Raw genomic sequence first — 19,512 nt, 5'->3', positions numbered from 1 at the left:
GTCTTTATGAAAGTCTCTGGCACTACCAAATCTGATGAGAGACTGCATGTCATCAAGAGTGGTCGTGGGTGCAATATTCATACATCAGAAAGCTTTTCCCATTGTCAGCCTCCTATCAAGACTTCCCATTTTCTTTTGCTATGTTAGTGTAAGAGGCAAAAAGCCAAAAAAGGTCATAGTGCAGCCCCATATTTTGTATATTTATTTCATTCTCTTGTTATGTCTTCCCAATTCTTTTCTCATTCAATGGAAAGAAATAATTTAATTCTCAGTTTCATCCTTATTTTCAAAATGGCTACCTAGATGTCTAGAGCAATCATTTGTGCTCACAATATTTGCGTGTGTGCTTACAACATACCTGTGTGTATAATTTTATTATATGCTACTACAGCCTGCTGACAACTTCCCATGAAAGAACATTAGACTTACTGTGGTGGGACAAGGAATCAGTAAGGCACTTCTTTTTCAGGACGTAACTACTATAGCATAAAAAATGTGACAATACAACGAATATATACATATACAATATATACACATATATATATATATATATATACAATACTATGACCATCATACACTTAGCACCCAATCTCCTTAGTTCATCAAAACCCTGTACTGTCTGTTTTTCCACTAAAAGTAGCAAGAGGGTTAGTGGCTTTAATTAAAACCTCCAAATGGAGAATGAGAACATTCTTCAAGGCATGTGATACAGTAGCTCCATTGTGAGCTGAGAGCTCATATGATCTGGTCAGGTTCATCTGGAGATCTTGCACAGCTCAGAAATTCTTCTGGAGCCCAAGCAGTCACTATGTCTGCATATCCATACCAAGTGACCTCCTAAAGTTAGCATAAATTTCATCTAACACTTCCAGTTTAAAAAAAAAAATTCCAGGCTGCCAACCTTTGTACAGTTTGTGTTCTTAATGCCATGTTAGTAATTAGAAGCCTAGTATAAAAAAAAAATAGGGAAAAAAAAAGAAAAAAGGTAAACACAGGAGATGCATAGAAAAATCATCTGACAGTTGTGCAGACAGGAAAACCAATATATATTTTCCTTTTAAATGTAATAATAATCAGGTAGTATGCAGAAGCTCCAGTCATGACTGACATGCTGCTCTGTACTAAGTGCACTTTAGGCTCTTAATAAAAGGCAGTCCTGGCTTCATAATGGAGAATTACTGGAGCTTTACATTTAACTGTAACACCAAGTACCTTACCACAATCACTTATATGAAAGAATTTATAACATGTTTCAAGAGGACTCTGGATACTCCTATAAGATAGAGTAAATGACATTTTGAAGTACTTTTATGTCATGTACCCATATGCTATCTTTAGTAGGAGATGAAGATAACTATGGTTTATTAGTGTGGTAATTGAAGCTGAATGATGTGGACAATGTAACAGGGAGGCAAATATATATTTACTCAGAATGCTTAAATGCTTCAGTAACTTTAGTGCATTACTCTGCTAACCTCTTCCAATCTGTTAAATATGTATCAAGTAGATAATGAAGCTATATCCTTGGTAGCACAAATTATTTAGCATAAAGCAGTGGTTTAAAGCTACTAGTTGTGAATTGTTCCAAAACCTTTACCAACGAAGGTCCTAAGATGAGGGCAGTAGATTACTGTCAGTTTAAAAAAGAAATCTCATCAGATTTTGCTGTCTCTTTCCCATTTTTTCAGCTGCTAATTTTTGCATTAAAATATAGCTAAAAACAAAACAATTCTTTGTTAATGTTACTTTGTCTTGGAAGTATTCACTGTATTCACCAAATTGTTGCTATGTATTTCTCTTGCAAAAGCCTTCAAGTCACATGGAGTCTTCTCATCCAAGCATGAATGATAGTATAAGAAGAGATGACAGTCTCTTCTCTAGTCTTTACCTTGCAGGTATGCATTAAGGAAAAGATGCTTTTTTCCCCCTCATACGCAGCAGAATGACATAATCCAGATTTATTTCATTTTCTCATTTAAAGGTGATTAGAAATATTTCCCACATAATTGCTTTTTGTAATATTACTATAATTCCTTGTTTGTGCAATTTTTTGACTCAGATCTTCTCCTGTGCATCCATGAATTGCCTATGAATTTTTCTAAACTGAATTAAGAAAAAAAAACACATTTTAGCACAGTATTTTAAATGTACATTTAAATTTATTCTTAAAATACATTCTCAGTAAAATCTGCTGTGTAGGTTGATACTTTACTACAATGAAAACTAATTGTAGATGCTTGGAAAATAATTAACATCTTTATTGTTATTTTATACTTATAAGATAGTGTCTGTTTCTTCATATAGGCAAGATACTCAGATATTGAAGGTATAAATATAAGGAATATTTATGTATAAATATAAGGAATAAAATCCTACTCTCATTTGATTCAACATCAAAAACTCCCTCTCATTTCGGTAGTACTAAGATCCCAGCTTACTCATTCAAAGCACACAAGACAAGACTAGGATATAGAAAATATAATTTAATGTGTTTGTGATATAGCAATAAATCTAAATAATATTTTAAAATACAAAGTCAATATAAAACATAATTACTATTGAAAATAGCAATACATAAGAGAGAAGGCACCTATATGATCTAAAAAAATAATATATAAACTGAAAGACAACTTTTAAGGTTATGGGGTCAAACCCTACTCTTTATTTCAGAGTGAAAATCAAGGGGTCAGTCTTTCAAAGACTTAATCCAGGTTTCAAAAATTATCTAGGTGTTTTTCAGTGCAGTCTTCTCAGGCGACGGATTTGGCAAAACCTGAAATTAACACTTTATTCAGATGGCTACTACTGCCCCACACCTCTGCTTCTGCAAAGACTTTATCCTGCATTTTATGCACTTGACATGAGATCCATCTGAGCTTCCAGTTAGGTTGACTGCATTAGAGGCAGCCACAGATTGCTCCATAAAGCTCCCTAAAATAGTGAATAGTGTAATTGTTTGAGCAGGAGGAACAAAAGGAGATCTTTCAGATTGTGACAGGGACAGAATGCAAAGGGAGGGATCTATTCCCTCACATTTCCTGCCATACTCTATGAAAAACGAGAAAGTCAGCAGCTCCTCCTTCTTTTCTTCCCACTCTCTGATGGCAGTGCTGCTGTTTGTTACCATTACCACACACTATCTATGGGGTTGTATATATATATATTTGCATATATTTGTATTCTTTGCTGCTTTATGTATTTTATATTATTTTTTACTTTGTTTACTTTATGATATTACCTTTCCCTTGTGTTAGTAAAATCTGTATTCAACTGTTTTCAGTTTCCAACTTTAGGTCTCTGATCTTTTTTCCCCTTTTACCTTCTCTTCTGGGGGAGTGCACGGGGACAGGGGGAAAAGGGGAGGCAAGTAGAGGAATTCTGTCATTAGGTTTGAGGTCCACCCAAACTGATAAGCCATGACAGTCAGTTTCTCAATAGGTATTCATGCTATAACATTTCCCACTTGGAAGAAAATAAGAATAAAATAGATACCATATTAAAATAATTTGTCTCAGTAATTCTCAAATGTTGTTTCATTATTTTATTAATTTTCCTTAGAGATGGTAGGAATGCAAAACTACTTTGCAATTTAAAACCATACAAATAAATTAACAGATGGTGATTAAATGAGAGGAGGAAGAAAACACACTTAAGGTGAGGTTCAAAGGCAAACTCAAAAGAAGACAACAGATATGAATGTGTAGAAGAATACTGTGCCTTGGAGAGAATTATTTTGGGCTGTTCAAGTGGATGAGCAGTAATTAAATTATATTTGTAAATAAAATGATTCTTCTGTATCTTCAAGGAGCTTTAAACTGGAGATGAGCTCAGAATAAGACTGGTGATTGGTGTGAAACAGTTGCATTTCTGACAGGTTACCACCAGTTCTGTTCGGTTGTTTTAGTCATGATGCAAAATAAGAATGGAATTCGGTTCTATTTGCTTGTCTATAAAATGCAGATTCAAATCTAGTATGGCATGATTTTTTAATTTGTTTTAATTATTAAATTTTTTCATTATGCAGTGTAGTTTGATGAAGACCAGGATATCCCAAAAGAAATTTCAAAAAGTAGATGCTTTTAGAACACATGTTTGGACTACAGAAGATGTAGGGACATGAAGCTGAAAACTTCTGAGCATCTTAAACTTCTTTTCATGCCTGTGTGAGTGAGGGGCTGGGAACATAATTTTTAATAGTGACCCACTGACCATTTTAAGAGTTTAACATTTTTTTTCTTTTTTTTTTTTTTTTTTTTTTATATTGCCTTTGTTTTGAAGCTGTAAAGTCAGAACTAGAACCATATTTTGCTGTGATTGTTATATACATATTTCCGGGGTTTTATTTTCTTGTTTGTTTTAGTACAACTACAACAAAAAGATGGTCAAGCCAAAATGTATTCACTTCAAACTATAACATTATATTTTCATCTGTGTGAAGTAAGAAGATAATGGCTTTTTTCTGCCAGTGAACCTTTTCTTTTTAGCTATATTAGGAGGGTAAGAAAAGACTTACTTTCCCTATATTTCCAGAAAATAAATAATTTCTTCAAATCTTTACAGCTTCTAATGGGCAGATGATCATAATTTTCATGTGGCCTGTCATTCGAAGGAAGACTGATGTTTATAGACAGTGCCAGTAAAATCCCCATGTTGTTCTGAGTAAACACAAGACAAGTAATAGAGCTGTCCATTATATGGCATTTAATTATAAACAATCATAAACTCTGGTTTGAAATTAATTGCTTCTATCTTTCCTATGTGAACTCCTCATATCTATCCTCTTGGAGACATGAATGGAAATTTTACTAGGGAAAATTTTTAGAACTCTGCCATGCAAGGGGTCCACCAAAAATATAAAAGGTGAAAACTGAGTTAAAATGGTAGATGGTTAGGAATAAAGAAGCATGTTTTTTTACTTTCAATATTAATTCAGAAGTTTCAGGTTCTTTTTCAGCTTGTTTCATTTTATTCTATTTCTTCAGCTGATCACTTCATTGGATGCCATGTTGTCCCACTGGTGTCTGAAAAGCCTTTCTAGTTTTGTGACATTGTGTTTTAGTTCTTGGCATTCACATACTGTAAATATAGCTCTGTCCAGCATGAATTCCTTTTAGCAGACAATGCTTGACAGCCAAAGTAAATTCAGAATGATCTATTGTCACACATCAATATGTGTGTATAATTTCTATTAAGCTCAATAAAATTTGTGTACAGCTGTAATAACTACAGTCTTTTAACACTTCGGGGTCTTCCTAATTGCCAAGGAGGTTTCAGCAGTAGACTGAGATATCACCACAAATTTAAGGCTCTGGGAACATTGATTTGAAAAATAAGCAAGGATTCGTTTTCTTATGGGAGCAGCTTTGCTGCAAGAACCTCCTGCCCATCTTGGCTGGTGTGTCTGTCTCCACACTTCCCTAACCCATCATGTATGGAGTACAGGTCCCTGTGGACCCAAGTTGCAGGCACTTGCTGGTTGCAGGATGAAGGTACTAAAGTTTGCAGTTGCCCTGCTCAGACTGCAGGAGTGTCTCACAGCTTGCTTAGAAACATGCTCAGATTTGTGGCCTGGAAAGGAAAGGTTAGGAGGAAGAGTACAAAAGAGAGGTATGTTATAAATTCATATCATGCCTAACACAGTTTAACCATGTTTTCATTTCAAAGATTAATATATTTATTTTCAATTTGCTGAATCTTGTGAACTAATACTTCAATACATCCTTCAGGAAAAAAAAAAATAATAGTAAGAATATTTGTATTTGATGGTTAGGGTTTTTTTTAAGAACTAAAAAATGTCTGAAGATATTTTAATGATTTTTTGTGACAGAATCAGTCAAAGTTAATGATTTTTCAGGCCCCAGTTGTGGTTATATTAAAAATAATTTCATTACCTTTGCACAACTCATTGCTGTTGCTACAGAGTTTAAATATTTTATGTAGTTTTTAAGGAGCCTTTTCCTAGTCTGAGGTGGAGAAAAATGCAATGATCTGTGCTATTCCTCCATCTAAAACCACAAGGAAACTATCACTGTTATTGAGATATTAATCAATCAGCTTTCTGATTCTTCCTGTTTTGAATGACTTACCTTGTCTTTTGTTTTTTAAATGCATGTTTTCTTGTGAGAAATTTCAATATTTTTTGAAACATCCAATTAGCATATGTTAAAAAAATGTGATGTTTGAACAACTCAAGTCAGATTCGTGTTCTGTGGAGGTCTACAAGAAATGGGCAATATACAAGTCTATAAATATAAAAGTAGAAATGGGTTATATGCAGGTTTATTGCTTTCACTATGCTTGTTGGAAGGACCTTAAAAAGCAGAAATTTAGTCTGCAAAATGGTCTGCTGAGCTTTTGAATACTTATTCAGAGAAGCTGTTTACTAGTTGCTCAGCTGAATAACAAAGATCAATTTATACTTCAAGGGGTGCAGGATCTCAGAATGAAAGTGACAGTTTTTGAATGCCACAGTCAGAAGGCTTTTCTTATTCTGTGAATGTATGGAGTCAGTTTCTGATAGTATATAATTACTAGTGCTTCTTCTGTATCTAAAGAACAGAAAATGAAGTATTACAAATTTGCAAAACTGTGAGGTATAGACTAGGAAGCAAATAGAAGATGTTAACAAGAAAGAAGGTATGGAAAGTGGTAATTTTGAACTAGTTTAATGGCATCAATTACTATTTGATCCCTAGTTAATTCCCCCAAAACTCACAAATCCTAATTATTGCTGAACATCAAAAAGTATCTGTGGGTATAAGGAATGGGGAGGGCATAGCAGAGGGCTCACAATGGTGCAGAGAAGAGGTAACAAAGTACTGTGGAAATATTTACTCTTTAGAAAACAGAGATAAATATAATAACACTTAGCATTCATAGTGCACTTCTTCGTTCCACACTTGCCATGGATGTACTGGCATTTTTTCTATGAAAGTATTTAAAATATGAATGCATTAATACTTGATATGGATTAGGCAAGGGGTGGAGGTAAATGTTCAAGGAGGAATAATGATGACAGTTGAACAAGATTACAGAAACAGTTTTTCCCAGGACTGCCACTTCAGATTTGTCCTATGCTGTGCTCAAATCTCTAGGCCACAGCTCTCTTGGGACATCACATATTATGTATGGATGAGTTTTCAAAGTGACCTAAGAGATAAGCATTGTACTCCCTCTGAAAGGCAATAGGATGGAGTATCCTAATATCCCAAGGCCTTTCTGAAAATCTCATCTTACATGCAGTCTTAACCACTTCATCATACTTGCTGAATAACAGCAGATACTTGTTAACAGCATGTTTATTAGTCACTGAAAACAATTTATGCCATCTTTTTTTTTTCTTCCTTTTCTCAGCCTTCTCTTTGTAACACCTGAGAAATAATTGTTTATATTTTTCTTTGCCTCATTGGCTGTAGAATAAGCCATAAATAAATCCCACCTTTATTATTCTACTGTATCTGGTGAGCAATAACTTTTGGTTCATTCTGTTTAAGGGCAAAGGCAGGAGGGATGGAAAAGAGCAGTCAGACTCTTGAAATCCCTGAACTGTTAGGCTAGGATATTGCCAGGTTGTCTCAGTCATCTCACGTAGATAAAAACAGTAATGATTCTTAAATGCAGCTTTCTTCTAGACTCTCTCTCGGACTGAGAATTAATTACCGAACGCAAACATCTGCATTAGCGGCTCCTGCATCCCCAGCTCTCTGCAGGCAGCATGGTGCTCACCCCGCCTCAGATCTAGGACTGCTCTGAGGACTTCGCCTGCTGGCTGCCTGGCTCGGATCCCGGCAGGCTGGAGCTCGGGGAAACGCTACCATCTCGGAGTGAGGGGGAGCGGCAGGCAGGGAGGGCAAGAGCCAGCGGCAAGGGCTGCCGCGGCGCCCCGGGGGCGTGCAGGGCGCGGGCGGTGCGCGGCACCGAGACTCCGCGCAGCGTCAGCACCGCGGACAGCGGCAGCGGCACCGCCTCCCCAGGGCTCGGCCGCGGCCCGGCCCAGGTCCCGGTCCCGGCCCACAGCCCCGCTACGGTGCCCGGCCGCAGGCCCCCATCCCCTTCGCAGTCTCTCGGCTGCCGGACCCCATCCCCGCCGCGGTCCCCCCGGCTCTGCCTCTGAACCAGGCAAGGGAGGACAAGCCGGAGGGGCGCAGAGGAAGAGGGAGGAGCTGGAGGAAGCTGAGGGAAGGGGAGGGGGAGCGGGAGCGCTAGGGAGAGGATTTTCCATTCCTCTTTTTTTTTTTTTTTTTTTTCTTTTTTTTTTTCCTCTTTTTTTTTTTTTTTTTTTTTTTTTTTCTTTTCTTTTCTTCTTTTTTCTTCTTTTTTCCTTTTTTTTTCCGAGGAGGCGGGAAGGAGTCGGGGGGGGGGAGGAGAGGGTGTGTGTGAGGAGAGAGGGTTGCTGCTGGTGGTGGCAGCGTTTCCTCCTGCTGGAAGATGATGAATAAACGAGAAGAGAGGCTCTGAGCCTGCTTCTATGCTGCGGGAGTGTCTCTCCCTCCCACTCCCCTCTCCCTTCTCCTGTGTGAGTGTGTGTTTGGCTCCCCGGCTGCCTGTGCGTGTACACTGTTTATATATAAGGTTATTGCAAGCTTCTCTCAGCAGTGCTGCTCTGTGCAGGAAGAAGGGTTCAGCTGCAGTGGTGGCATCAGCAGCATTAGCAGCAACAACGGCTTTTTCCGCCTTTCTTCTCCCTTCCTTTCATCTCCATCTCCATCTCCCTTTCCCTCCCTTCCCCCATGTCTCTTTGGAGACTGCCTTTTTAATTTATCTTTTTCTTTTCTACAGTCTTCTTATTTGAGACTTCGTGGCTTTTATTATTGTTTTTTTTGTTTGTTTGTTTTATTTGGTTTTTTTTGTCCCACCTTCCTCTGAGAAGGAGGCACAGGCACACCACAAACACAGAAAAATAAGGAAAAGTACCGGGACTTATCCTGCTGCTGCAAACCCAGAGATAGCAGACGAAGAGGGGGATTGGCTTCTACCCCAAGGTAAAGCCCTGCCCCCTTTACCTCCTCGCCATCTCCTCTGAGAAAAAGAGAGAAGGGGGCAAAGTGGAGAAAAGCAGGTCTTCTGCAGCTGGCATTTGGCGTACAGGGAGCCAGGAAGTGAAGGATGGTTGTGGTTACCCGAGCTGGCTGCAGGGCAGCTCTCTTCCTCTGGATTTTCAGCAGCATTAGCTGCAGAGCCAGGACCACTCTGCCTGCATCTCGTAAGTACCCTTTTTAAAGAAGCATGCACAATTTCAGCTCTGCAATAAGCCAGAAGGAAATTCCTACAACTCTGCTGGTCGTTCTTGTGCTTGATTTTCTGTGTTTTTACATGTATGTTTGCAATGAGATTTGATACTGTTCACAGTGTTCCCTATCAGATCTTCCTTAGTGTAGATGATTTGAGGGGTTAGCTGGTGTGGAAAGTTGAAAGACCTACTCTGTGATATAGTCTTGGTTCTGCAATGGAGTCAGAGAGGGAAAGGAATCAGGTAGAAGCTGTTCAAAGTTTGTGGGTGTTTTTTTGCTTGTTTGGTTGGTTTGTTTTGGGGTTTTTCCACCTTCCTCAGAAGGTATGCAATTTGCAGTTGGAAGTATTTCTTCTCCATAGTCATGTGTGGGAAAAGAGAAGATTTGAGCAGTTAATAGAACTAATCTTTTACCAAGGAGCAGCAAGAAAAAAAATTATCTCATTTGAAGAGGATGATGGTGAGTTGATGAGAGGGAACTGAGCTAGGACATCTTTTCTTGAGGAAGTTTTGCTTCCCATCATAAAATGAGCAAAGGTATTTTAGAGAAGACCAAAATTTGCCCCCTTAGGATGGCAAAAGTATTAGGTAAATGATTAAACATCTGCTGAAATGCTGAACTTCAGACCAGAGGAGTGCAGAGAACCTATACAGGACCCAGTTCTGCTATCAGTGTAAAAACGACAGTGTACTCAATGATTTCAATGGGTGTCAGATCAAATCTTTAACATTGCATTGAGCTGTAGTTTCCAGAAAATATTTGCAGGTGGATGTCAGTGTTGAGTATTTAGATGTTTCTTTTTGGATCATGCAAAGCATTTGCTATTTGCAAAGTATTTTTTAAATGGGTACTATAATAAAGCAATGCATTTTTATAGAATTGTCAAAAATAGACACTACTGTTTACTTTCTCTGCTATTTATAGAGGAAAGAAATGTCCTGAGATGTTACAAATAGATGTGCTGAGATTCTGTACGTGTGAATGGGAGCTGATTCTAGGGACCAAGCAGGGAATATCCTTAAAATATACGATATACGTGGATCATTATATTTATTTATTTGTTTCCTTGGGGTCAGGAATGAACAGTACAATGATTAGGGAACCACAGCCCTGCTATACTTTCTCAATGGGTTTCTACCTATTATCATCTGATACCTATTGAAAAATAAAATAATATTATGTTCCAGGATTTTCTTCTCCTAGAAATTTATTTCTGTGTCAATAGAAAATGTGCAGCAGTATCTCAATAATATCTACGTTTCAGAGGCTGTTCAGGATGTTCAGGATTTTTCTACCTTTGATTTAGGAGAAATATTGATCCTGAGGTTTGCTGTCTAGTTTTGACTGTCTATCTAATTTTTCTTCTGATTATTATTTCTTCATGGTCATCTCTCAGGCTCTGCATACCAGGAATTTACAGGGAGGGGGAAGATACATTATTTAGGTCGTCAGAAATCTGTTATTGGAAAATTAAATTCCCTATACTGCTTTTCTGTAATAGGATTTCTGAGCTTTATTTTGTCATTCAATAACTAATGGCTGTAGTTTAACTTGGAAATTACCTAAAGTGGGCTATATGATTACCCAACAAACAAATCTAACTTTTGAAAGAAGTTGGTTGAGAAGTTAATGCCTGTAGTAGCATCACTGTAACTAGAAATTCCATTTATAAAGGCAATATATAATCTTGATTATGATTTATTCACATACATCCCCAGCTTGATTTTTTTGCAGATGTTCAAAGATTTATTCATATTAATTCACCTTACAAGAGGTTATACACTACAGTCCTTATGTATTTCATCTCTGACTCACTTCTGAAAGTGAAATTGAGTGAGATTTGTTTACTGGAAACAGAAACAGTCAGCCTTAAAATTACAAAAGGAGTGCTCACATTGCAGTACATGCTTAAAATTCTTGTAAAGATGAACGGGTGCTTGGGAAGTGCCACCACAGTAGGAACTCAAGTGCTGTGTCACAGTGTTTTGGTGCACCACTTAACTCATTCTGCTGTTGCATACTTTGGTATACAAACTTGTCACTGCTGTATTTTCTGGGATTGTTTTTCACTTTGTATGCAACTGATTGTGAATGACATTGGGGAATTTCATTGTCCTTTGACAAGAGAACGCACTTAGGTTTTTTTGGTTGTGTTGGGTTTTTTTTAACTGGTTGAATCAAATATCATATTGTGAATACTCCTGAAATAATTAAGATTGTATGAAATGAAACTTTGATGTTACTCTGATTTCCAACATTATTTTTATTTTCTCCTCCTTTGCTAATTTATGTTTTGACTTTGCAATAATTTACAAGATCAAATTTCTCCTTCACTGTAATTTTTTAGGAAGCATGCAAGATTCATGGTGTATAGTGAATTATGAATCCCTATTTATGAACTTTCTATGCAGTATTTTCTGTCAGTCTGCTTGTGCTGACACAGAAAAAGGCAGTTTTTGGAAAGAATAGAATTGGATTTCACTTATGTGGATATATTGTATCTCAAATGTTTGTTTACTTTGCAAAGCCAGTAAATCTATCTCTGTCATTAAAATAATGTCTTTCAGTAATACTGAAGTGATCATGTGGAAAGCTTTGAATCTCATTAATTTTTTCTCAAGATGAAGTGGGTGTTGAAAGCCCATCTTGTAGTACAATAAACATACACCATATAAAGTATCCCACACACTAGTACTCAGATTTTACTCTAAATTTTATTCATAGTAATGTTTTTCATACATTGGCAATATATTATTCATATTCCTGCATTCTTTTTCTTTTAAATAAGTATAGAGAGATCAAAACACTCCGAGCTTGTGGAATCAAGGCTAATGAACAGCTCAACCAGGAGAGGTCATCACAAGATAAAAAGTAAAATGGAAAATACAAATTTAGTGCTTTATAGTGTTTTACATGGCTTAAAGATGGAATGATAAGAATAAAACTGTGGGCAAGCTAACTCTCACTTTTGTTCTTACTAAAACCCACACAAAGCAGTGTTCTTTTCTTCTTAATAAGAATATTAAAGAAATCAATCATAGGTTCATCTGCTTCTCTATGAAAGCAACTCACTTAAAAAATAATTCTCTTTCGCAACTAGTTTTTAATTGTGTCAGTTAATATGCAATGCAAACCTGACCATTAAAGAAATACTAAAAATTTTTATTTCTGATACTTTTCATGTTTTTGCAGTAGGTCCCATGCCACTGCTGAAGTTTAAGCCCCATTTACAATAACGGATACGAAAATCAAATGAGAAGCAGGTGTAGTAAATCATTAAGATTTGTATATGAGCAAAAACGCATCTTTTAACTTTGCATGGTACACAGACTTTCCTTATGTCCTGGTTTGGGCCAGGATAAAGGTGATTAAAGGTGACAGCTTGGATAAATGAAAAAATATTTTAAAAGTGTAATGCCCTTTCTGGAAGAGCAAGGGATTGTACATGAGACTTCTTTTCAAGTATTCTGGACTATAAAGAATTAGATAATATATCTTTCTAGTTCTTGGTGCTTGAATGTTGAGTATGTGGGAATGTCATATATTGTATCAGACTCACATTCAGAAGCAGTTCTCTTCCAGATAATTTTGCAGACATTTTTGTGAAATCTGGTCAATCCCAATTGTGTTTCTTTTATATCTGATTCACATTTCTTAGTTGAGGTCCTTTTGTCTGATGTAAACTCAGAAATCTCACAGAATTTAGTTTCAAATAGATTTTGGCGAAGGTTTAACATTTAATAATTTCTATTATCCCTGGATGTCAAAACCCAACTATACTAAACTTTTAAACTGAGGGCCTAAGTTTCCTCTGAGTTCCTAAGATAGCATTAAACATATGCTTTCTCTTTTTTTTCCTTATTCTAGAATACTTTGTCTATAAGATAGACCACAATTCAGAACCATCTTGATATTGTACTATTATTTAAGGTGATGTAATTCACTGTATACTAAAATTAACATTCAATAGGCAAAGAACAATTTATTAATTGCTTATTATTTCTAAACATCAGACTGAATTACTCAGGTGACTTCTTAAATTAATATGCTTTTCTGAGAGCAGTGCATTACCTTTCATGTGGAGGAAATAGTAATAAGTAGTCTGCTGTCATTTCCAAATTGGTGACAGCATCTGAAGCCTGCATCAGCTGAAAAGCCAAAGTTTCAAAGTGTCCTTAAGTTCTCTGTATCCAACATTGCCTGCAGCCTGATTGCAGACATTCAGCTGTGTACAGAAGGCCCAATTGATGTGGTCAGTGGGCACTGAATCAATTCCAAATGTTACTGAATTAATGTTTTTAAAACTGGGTTTTGCTTGAGTTCTTTTTGCTTTGTTTGTGGTTTCAGTGTAATAGTATGGAATAAGACACAGAGAGTTCTTCAGTAAGTGGTCCAGTCTGCAATGAATTTAATGAATTTAAAAGCATCAGATCTCATGTTCCATGGTTAGTAATTATAGCAAGATTTAAGACTTTGTAAATAGTGTTAATGCTTGGGACAATACTATGCACAAACTACTGGCACTGTCTACTTTTTCTTTTACATATATAGAAGCTGATCTACCTCTGGGCAGTTTGAGTCTTAGGTGAAACACAGCTAATTAATTCTTTGGGTATGCCATCTCCTGTGTCTGTATTTCCTAAATATCAGCCATGTTGGTGTTACAAAAGTACATGGACTTGCAGCAAATGTGTTTCAGTCACTTCAGACAGAAATTGATAGAAAAGCAGTTGTTTTCATCAGATGAAACTCTGAGTGACTTTTAAAGAATAGATTTTAAATTATTGCAATGTCTAAAAAGAACTAATTTGATGAGGGCATGATTTTCGAAATCCACATGAACATGGGATCCTTCTCTGAAAGAGTGGGAAGACTTAGGGGATAGAGAGTGCAGTGTGGTAGCTTGAGTCTTCTCCCACTGAAAGAAACAGAAGTTGATTTTAAGAACTGGATGGTTACAAATTTTGTCACTAAGTAGTTCCTGTTTCAGTCCATTAGTATGAAATACTAGAAATGAGTAAAATGTTCTTCAAACTTTAGCCTTTGAACTAACATTGATGTTATCTGTATTAGACTTAATTTCTTCAGCTATTTTATTGGCATTACATAGGCAGATAATCTGAGACCACCAGCTAATTTCAGAACAAGTTAAATCTTTAAATTTGGAGGTTTACGAAACTGTGGTAATCAGTAATCAGGTCTTTTGAGCCATTTGCTCAAAAGCTTTGAAGATCATAGAATTTTCAGGGTCGAAAGGGGTCTTTAAGACCACCTAGTTTCAACTACCCTGCCATGGACAGGGACACCTCTCACAGATACTGTAGATATAAAAACAGCATTCCCAAAACTGATGTTGACATTTACAAAGAAGTCAGGTACATCTAGGTTTGATAGCACTGCAGTTTTACAACAAACTTTACAAAGTTGAGAGCTTTCCTGCCTGAGAAACTGTCTCAGTATTCATGCACTGCTGCAGTAGCCAGCCATTTTGTATTTGTTCCTTAAGCTTAAACAACTGAGAATTCAGAGCCAAAAAGGATACTTAAATTCACATTTACCTTCTTCCTCTATCCAAAAATGTCTAGAGATGTTTTGACTTTACAATCTCCTATAGGGGTGGTTCTTACAGACATTTAATGTAAGTGGTTATGCTAAGACCACTGAGGGACTGAAATATTTATTTACACTTACAGTTCATAAGTTGACATTAATATTTATGACTATTTAAAATATCAAAATTTAAAATATTTATCAAATACTTTATTTTCAGCTGTGTACACACTACAAAAATTTTTTTTAATAAATCATTTACTAAGATCCACTCAACATATCTAGGAACTTTGTTGCTGGTTTTGCATTTGTATCGATAAATGCTTAGGTTGGGTTATGTTTTCAAATGTGCAGATAAAATCAGCATCTAAAAATAGTTTCTGGTAGCCAGGGAGCATTTGAACTGTTCTAGCCAAAGGATCTTCCATCCAACAAACATGGTATTTTAGAATGAATGTTTATTTTTTGTTACTTTAGACTACCTGAAGTCCCAGTTTAAAGGAAAAACAACATTTTCTTATAGAAATTTAATGGCCTGTTTAGAAATCTGTCTAAATATAACAAAAACACTCTGTTTTTGTAAACTGATAAATAATTTAATATTTTGTAAACTTTGCTCAGGAAAGTCAGCCATGCATATGCTACACTTCTCTCTACAATCTCTGGTTTTGTGTGTGGAGGAATTATCTGCCTATAAGTTTTTTGCACCAGATCTAGAGGCATCACTGTCACAGTCTGTATTTTATCACCTAAATGGTGAAAAATCCTTGGCTGTGTCTCTAATTGATTGCTCAACCATGTTGAATACTTACGTATTTATGATTAAGCCAACAAAAACCTGGAATTTAGAGGGAAGGAATACAGAAGCAGATCAGTAGATGAGCTGAGGTGGCTGCAAGGGTCCATTTCCATAAGGGGTTGCAGAAAGTCTGTGATAGAAATTTTGCTGGAGAAGAAATGAAAGAATACTGCCATAAGAAAAGAAAGCTTAAAAGCATATGGGCCCAATGCAATTGAATGCAACACAGCAGGCAAATGTATTGCAATATATTTTAGGTTTTGATGTCTTATATATTGAGTTGAAATGTCACTGGTGTAAAGCTCTTGAAACACAGTTTGAAACGCAGTTAAATTAGAATGTGATTTTACTGCCAGTTACATTTATGCAATAAGAATCATAGAATCATAGAATGTCAGTTTGGAAGGGATCTCAAGGATCATCTGGTTCAACCATTCTAATATTATTGTTTATATGATATGTTGTCTCAGCACCCCACCGAGCTGAGACTTAACACTTTCCAAAGCGTGGGAGTCTACCACTTCCCCTGGGAGACCACTCCAATGCCTGACTGTCTTCATAGTGAAAAATTTTCTGCTTGTATTCAAATTGAATCTCCCCAGGAGCAACTTGTGCCCATTGCCCCTCATCTTATCCATGTGACTCCTTGCAAATAGTGAGTCTTCTTTTAAGCCCCCTTTTAAGTGCTAGAACATTGTAATAAGTTCTCCCCTAAGCCTTCTCTACTCACGGCTAAACAGACCTGTTTTCTTAGCCTCTCTCTATATGGCAGATTCTCCATTCCTCTGATCATCCTTATGGCTCTTCTCTGGACCATTCCTAGCAGGGAGACCAAAACTGAACACAGGCGTGGTCTGACAAGCACCAAGTAGAGTGGGATGCTGACTTCGTCTTTGTCTCTTATGGTGATGCCTTTATTGATGCAACCGAGCATCCTGTTGGCTTTATTTGTTGCTGCAGCACACTGTTCGCTCATGTTGAGCCTGTTGGCCACCAAGACTTCCAGTTCCCTTTCTACAAGGCTGCTCTATAGCCAAACAGATCCCAGTCTTAGCTGCACTTTTGGATTCTGTGTTCCCAGGTGCAAAATCATGCATTTCTCTACACTGAACTTCATAAAGTTTCTGTTAACCCAGTTCTTCAGTCTAAGTCATCCCAGAGGGTGTGTCTCTGTTCTGGGTTGTCAGCCTCTCCATTCATCTTGGTTTCATCAGGAAACTTCATCAGGGTGCTCTTGATCCCAACATCAGGTTGCTTATGAAGATGTTAAACATCTTTCATCAGCCTGCAGACTGATCCCTGGGGGACTCCACTTGTAACCCATTACCAGTTGGAAGATGAACCCTCTGGGTGTGGTCTGTCATCCAGTTCCCCACGCACTGCACAGATCACTTGTCCAGGCCATTTTGAGTCAGTTTCTTCAGGAGGAAGCTGTGGGGTACAGTATCAGGAGCCTTGGAAAAGTCCAGGTAGACAATGTCCACCAATCTCCATGCATCAATTGAGTGGGTTACTTTGTCAGAGAAGGCAGTAAGGTTTGTTAGGCACATTTTGTCCATGATAAGTCCATGCTGGCTTTTCCTGATCACATTTCAATTGACTTGTGATAGTCCTCAGGAGGATTCTCTCTATGACTTTTGCAGAGACTGAAGTGAGGCTAATGAGTCCACAATTGTTTGGGTCCTCCTTAGAGCCCTGCTTAAATATGGGAGTGACATCAGCCTTCCTCCAGTCTTCAAGAATGTCTCCCAGTCTCCACGACTTCTCAGAGATTATGGAGAGTGGTTTTTCAATGACATCAGCCAGCTCCCTCAACACCTGATGGCATGTGGATCCATCAACTTATACAGGTCAGGCTCCTGTATATAGTTGATAAACCCAACTTTTACTTCATGGAGAGAGGGCTGATGCCTGCTTCAGCTTGAACTTTTGTTCCTATGGGGCAGGACTTAACAGCACTGGTAAAGACAGAGGTGAAAAAGGTGTTGAGAACCTCTGCCTTTTCAGCATCGTTGACTAGTTCACCTCTGCTATTTAATAGTGGGCCAATATTATTCATCTGTTTCTGATTTATTTAAATATATGTGAAGAATTCTTTCTTTAAGTTTTTGACATCTCTGGACAAATTAGTCCAAGTTGGTTTTGCTTTCCTAACTGATTCTCTGCACACCCTGGTAATGCCCTTGTAATTTTCAACTGATAATGTTCCACTTTCAGCCTCTGGTACATTTCTCTTTTGGTTCACAGCAGAACCAGAAGCTCACAGTTAAGCCAGAGGTGTTGCTTGCTCAGCCTACTTCCCTTGCCTTTAGAGTGAATGAACTGGTTTTGGTCAACTAGGAGAGTGTTATTGAAAGCCTCCCAGCACTCACTAACTCCTTTACCTTCCATGGAAGCTTCCCATGGGATCACTTCCAACTGAGCCCTGAGAAAGCTGAAGTTTGCTTTTCTAAAATCTAAAACCTTGAATTAACCTTCATTGTGCTCAGCAGTATGCCAAACTCCACAATATTCACGTCACTGCTGTCTGTCACTGAGATATCACAGAGTAGGTTTTCTTGGTTAGCGAATACTGAGTCCAACTATTTCATTCCTGGTCAGCACATTCAACATTTTTGTGAGGAACAAGTCTTCTACACATTCCAATAACTTGATGGTTGTCAGGTGAGCCTCAGTGTTGTTCTTTCAACAAGCGTCTGGATAGTTAATCTCCCATAAGGACAAAGTTTTGTTGACCCAAAGCTTCCCTGATCGATCTGAATATCACTTCATGGGTCACATCACCTTGGTTTGGGGGCTGGTAACAGATACCCACTGAAAGGTCACTTTTGGAGACAACTCCTCTGATTTTGTCCCAGAGGTATTCAATAGGGTTACCACAATTAACATAGCTGACTTTTGTACAATCAAAGTTTTCCTTAATGGAGAGTGTGACTCCTCCACCTCTTCTCCCCTGCCCATCTTTACAAAACAGCCTATAGCCTTCTATCATGATTCTCTAGTTGTGTGGCTCGTCCCACCATGTTTCAGTTATTACTATGATGTAGTGAAATGAGGCAATCAGGTGTGGCTAATTACAAGGTGGGAGGCGTGAGCTTGTGTTAAGCCCACCTGTGCCCAATTAGGGCTGACCCCAGCTGCACATGAGCAGGACTGGGAGGCCAATAAAAGGTGAGCTTCAGAGTGCATGCTCAGCTCACTCTGGAGCAGTCAAAGGAGGAGGTCAGCTGAGTCTGGAGCAGAAGCACTGAACAAGGCTGGCCAAGTCTAAAGGCAGCAAGATGGAAGCACTGTTTGTGCACCTTGGCAAGAAGGCCTGTTTGACTTTGAAGCACTGTGCCCCAGGAAAGGTTCGTCTGCTACATTATGATATCACAAATGGGTATGGAGCTCCAGTTCCTTCTGTTTATTTCCCAGACTGCATGCATTTTTATACATACACTTCAGAGTCTGACCTTTTGCTTCTCATTTGAGGAGACAGCTGAACCACATTTTACGCTACTCTGGTTGATCTGGTTTAATTGCAAATTAGTTGTAGTGATGATGGGTTATTGCTGTCATTTTGGATCCCTCCACCCAGGTCCTTCAGTTTAAAGCATGCCTCGTATGTTGTCATGTTTGACCCTACCCGCTGCTAAATATGGTTTGACTAGGTTGGCCAGCCTAGCCCCAAAGATTTAGGGTGTATTCCATCCCACCCTATCATGTTACAGTCATCATATAATGTCCCATTGTCATAGAATCCAAAACCATCATGATGGCACCAATTACTTAGCCATAAATTAATATTCATTATTCTTCTATACCTCTCTGCCCTATTGCTGTAGCTGGTAAGATAAAAGAAGAGAGAACTTGGGCCCCAATATTTCTCACTTGTGCTCCCAGAGCTTTATAGCCTGCCTTGATTTTACTCAAGTTTCTGTTCCCAGTACC

At 37.9% G+C, this 19,512-nt stretch overlaps 1 protein-coding gene across 1 annotated transcript in view; it reads left to right on the top strand.

Moving 5' to 3' along the window:
* Nucleotides 1–9,105: 9,105 nt before the first annotated feature.
* Nucleotides 9,106–19,512, top strand: part of CNTNAP2 (contactin associated protein like 2) — an 816,026-nt gene continuing 805,619 nt past the window's right edge. The window contains exon 1 of the mRNA XM_030444894.1: nucleotides 9,106–9,202. Coding sequence (XP_030300754.1) covers nucleotides 9,106–9,202 — 97 coding nt within the window. The remainder of the gene's footprint in view (nucleotides 9,203–19,512) is intronic.

This window comes from Calypte anna, chromosome 2 (assembly GCF_003957555.1).
Source record: "Calypte anna isolate BGI_N300 chromosome 2, bCalAnn1_v1.p, whole genome shotgun sequence".
NCBI lineage: Eukaryota > Metazoa > Chordata > Aves > Apodiformes > Trochilidae > Calypte > Calypte anna.
The sequence above is the reverse complement of the archived record's forward strand: the minus strand, read 5'-3'. Positions and strand labels throughout refer to the sequence as shown.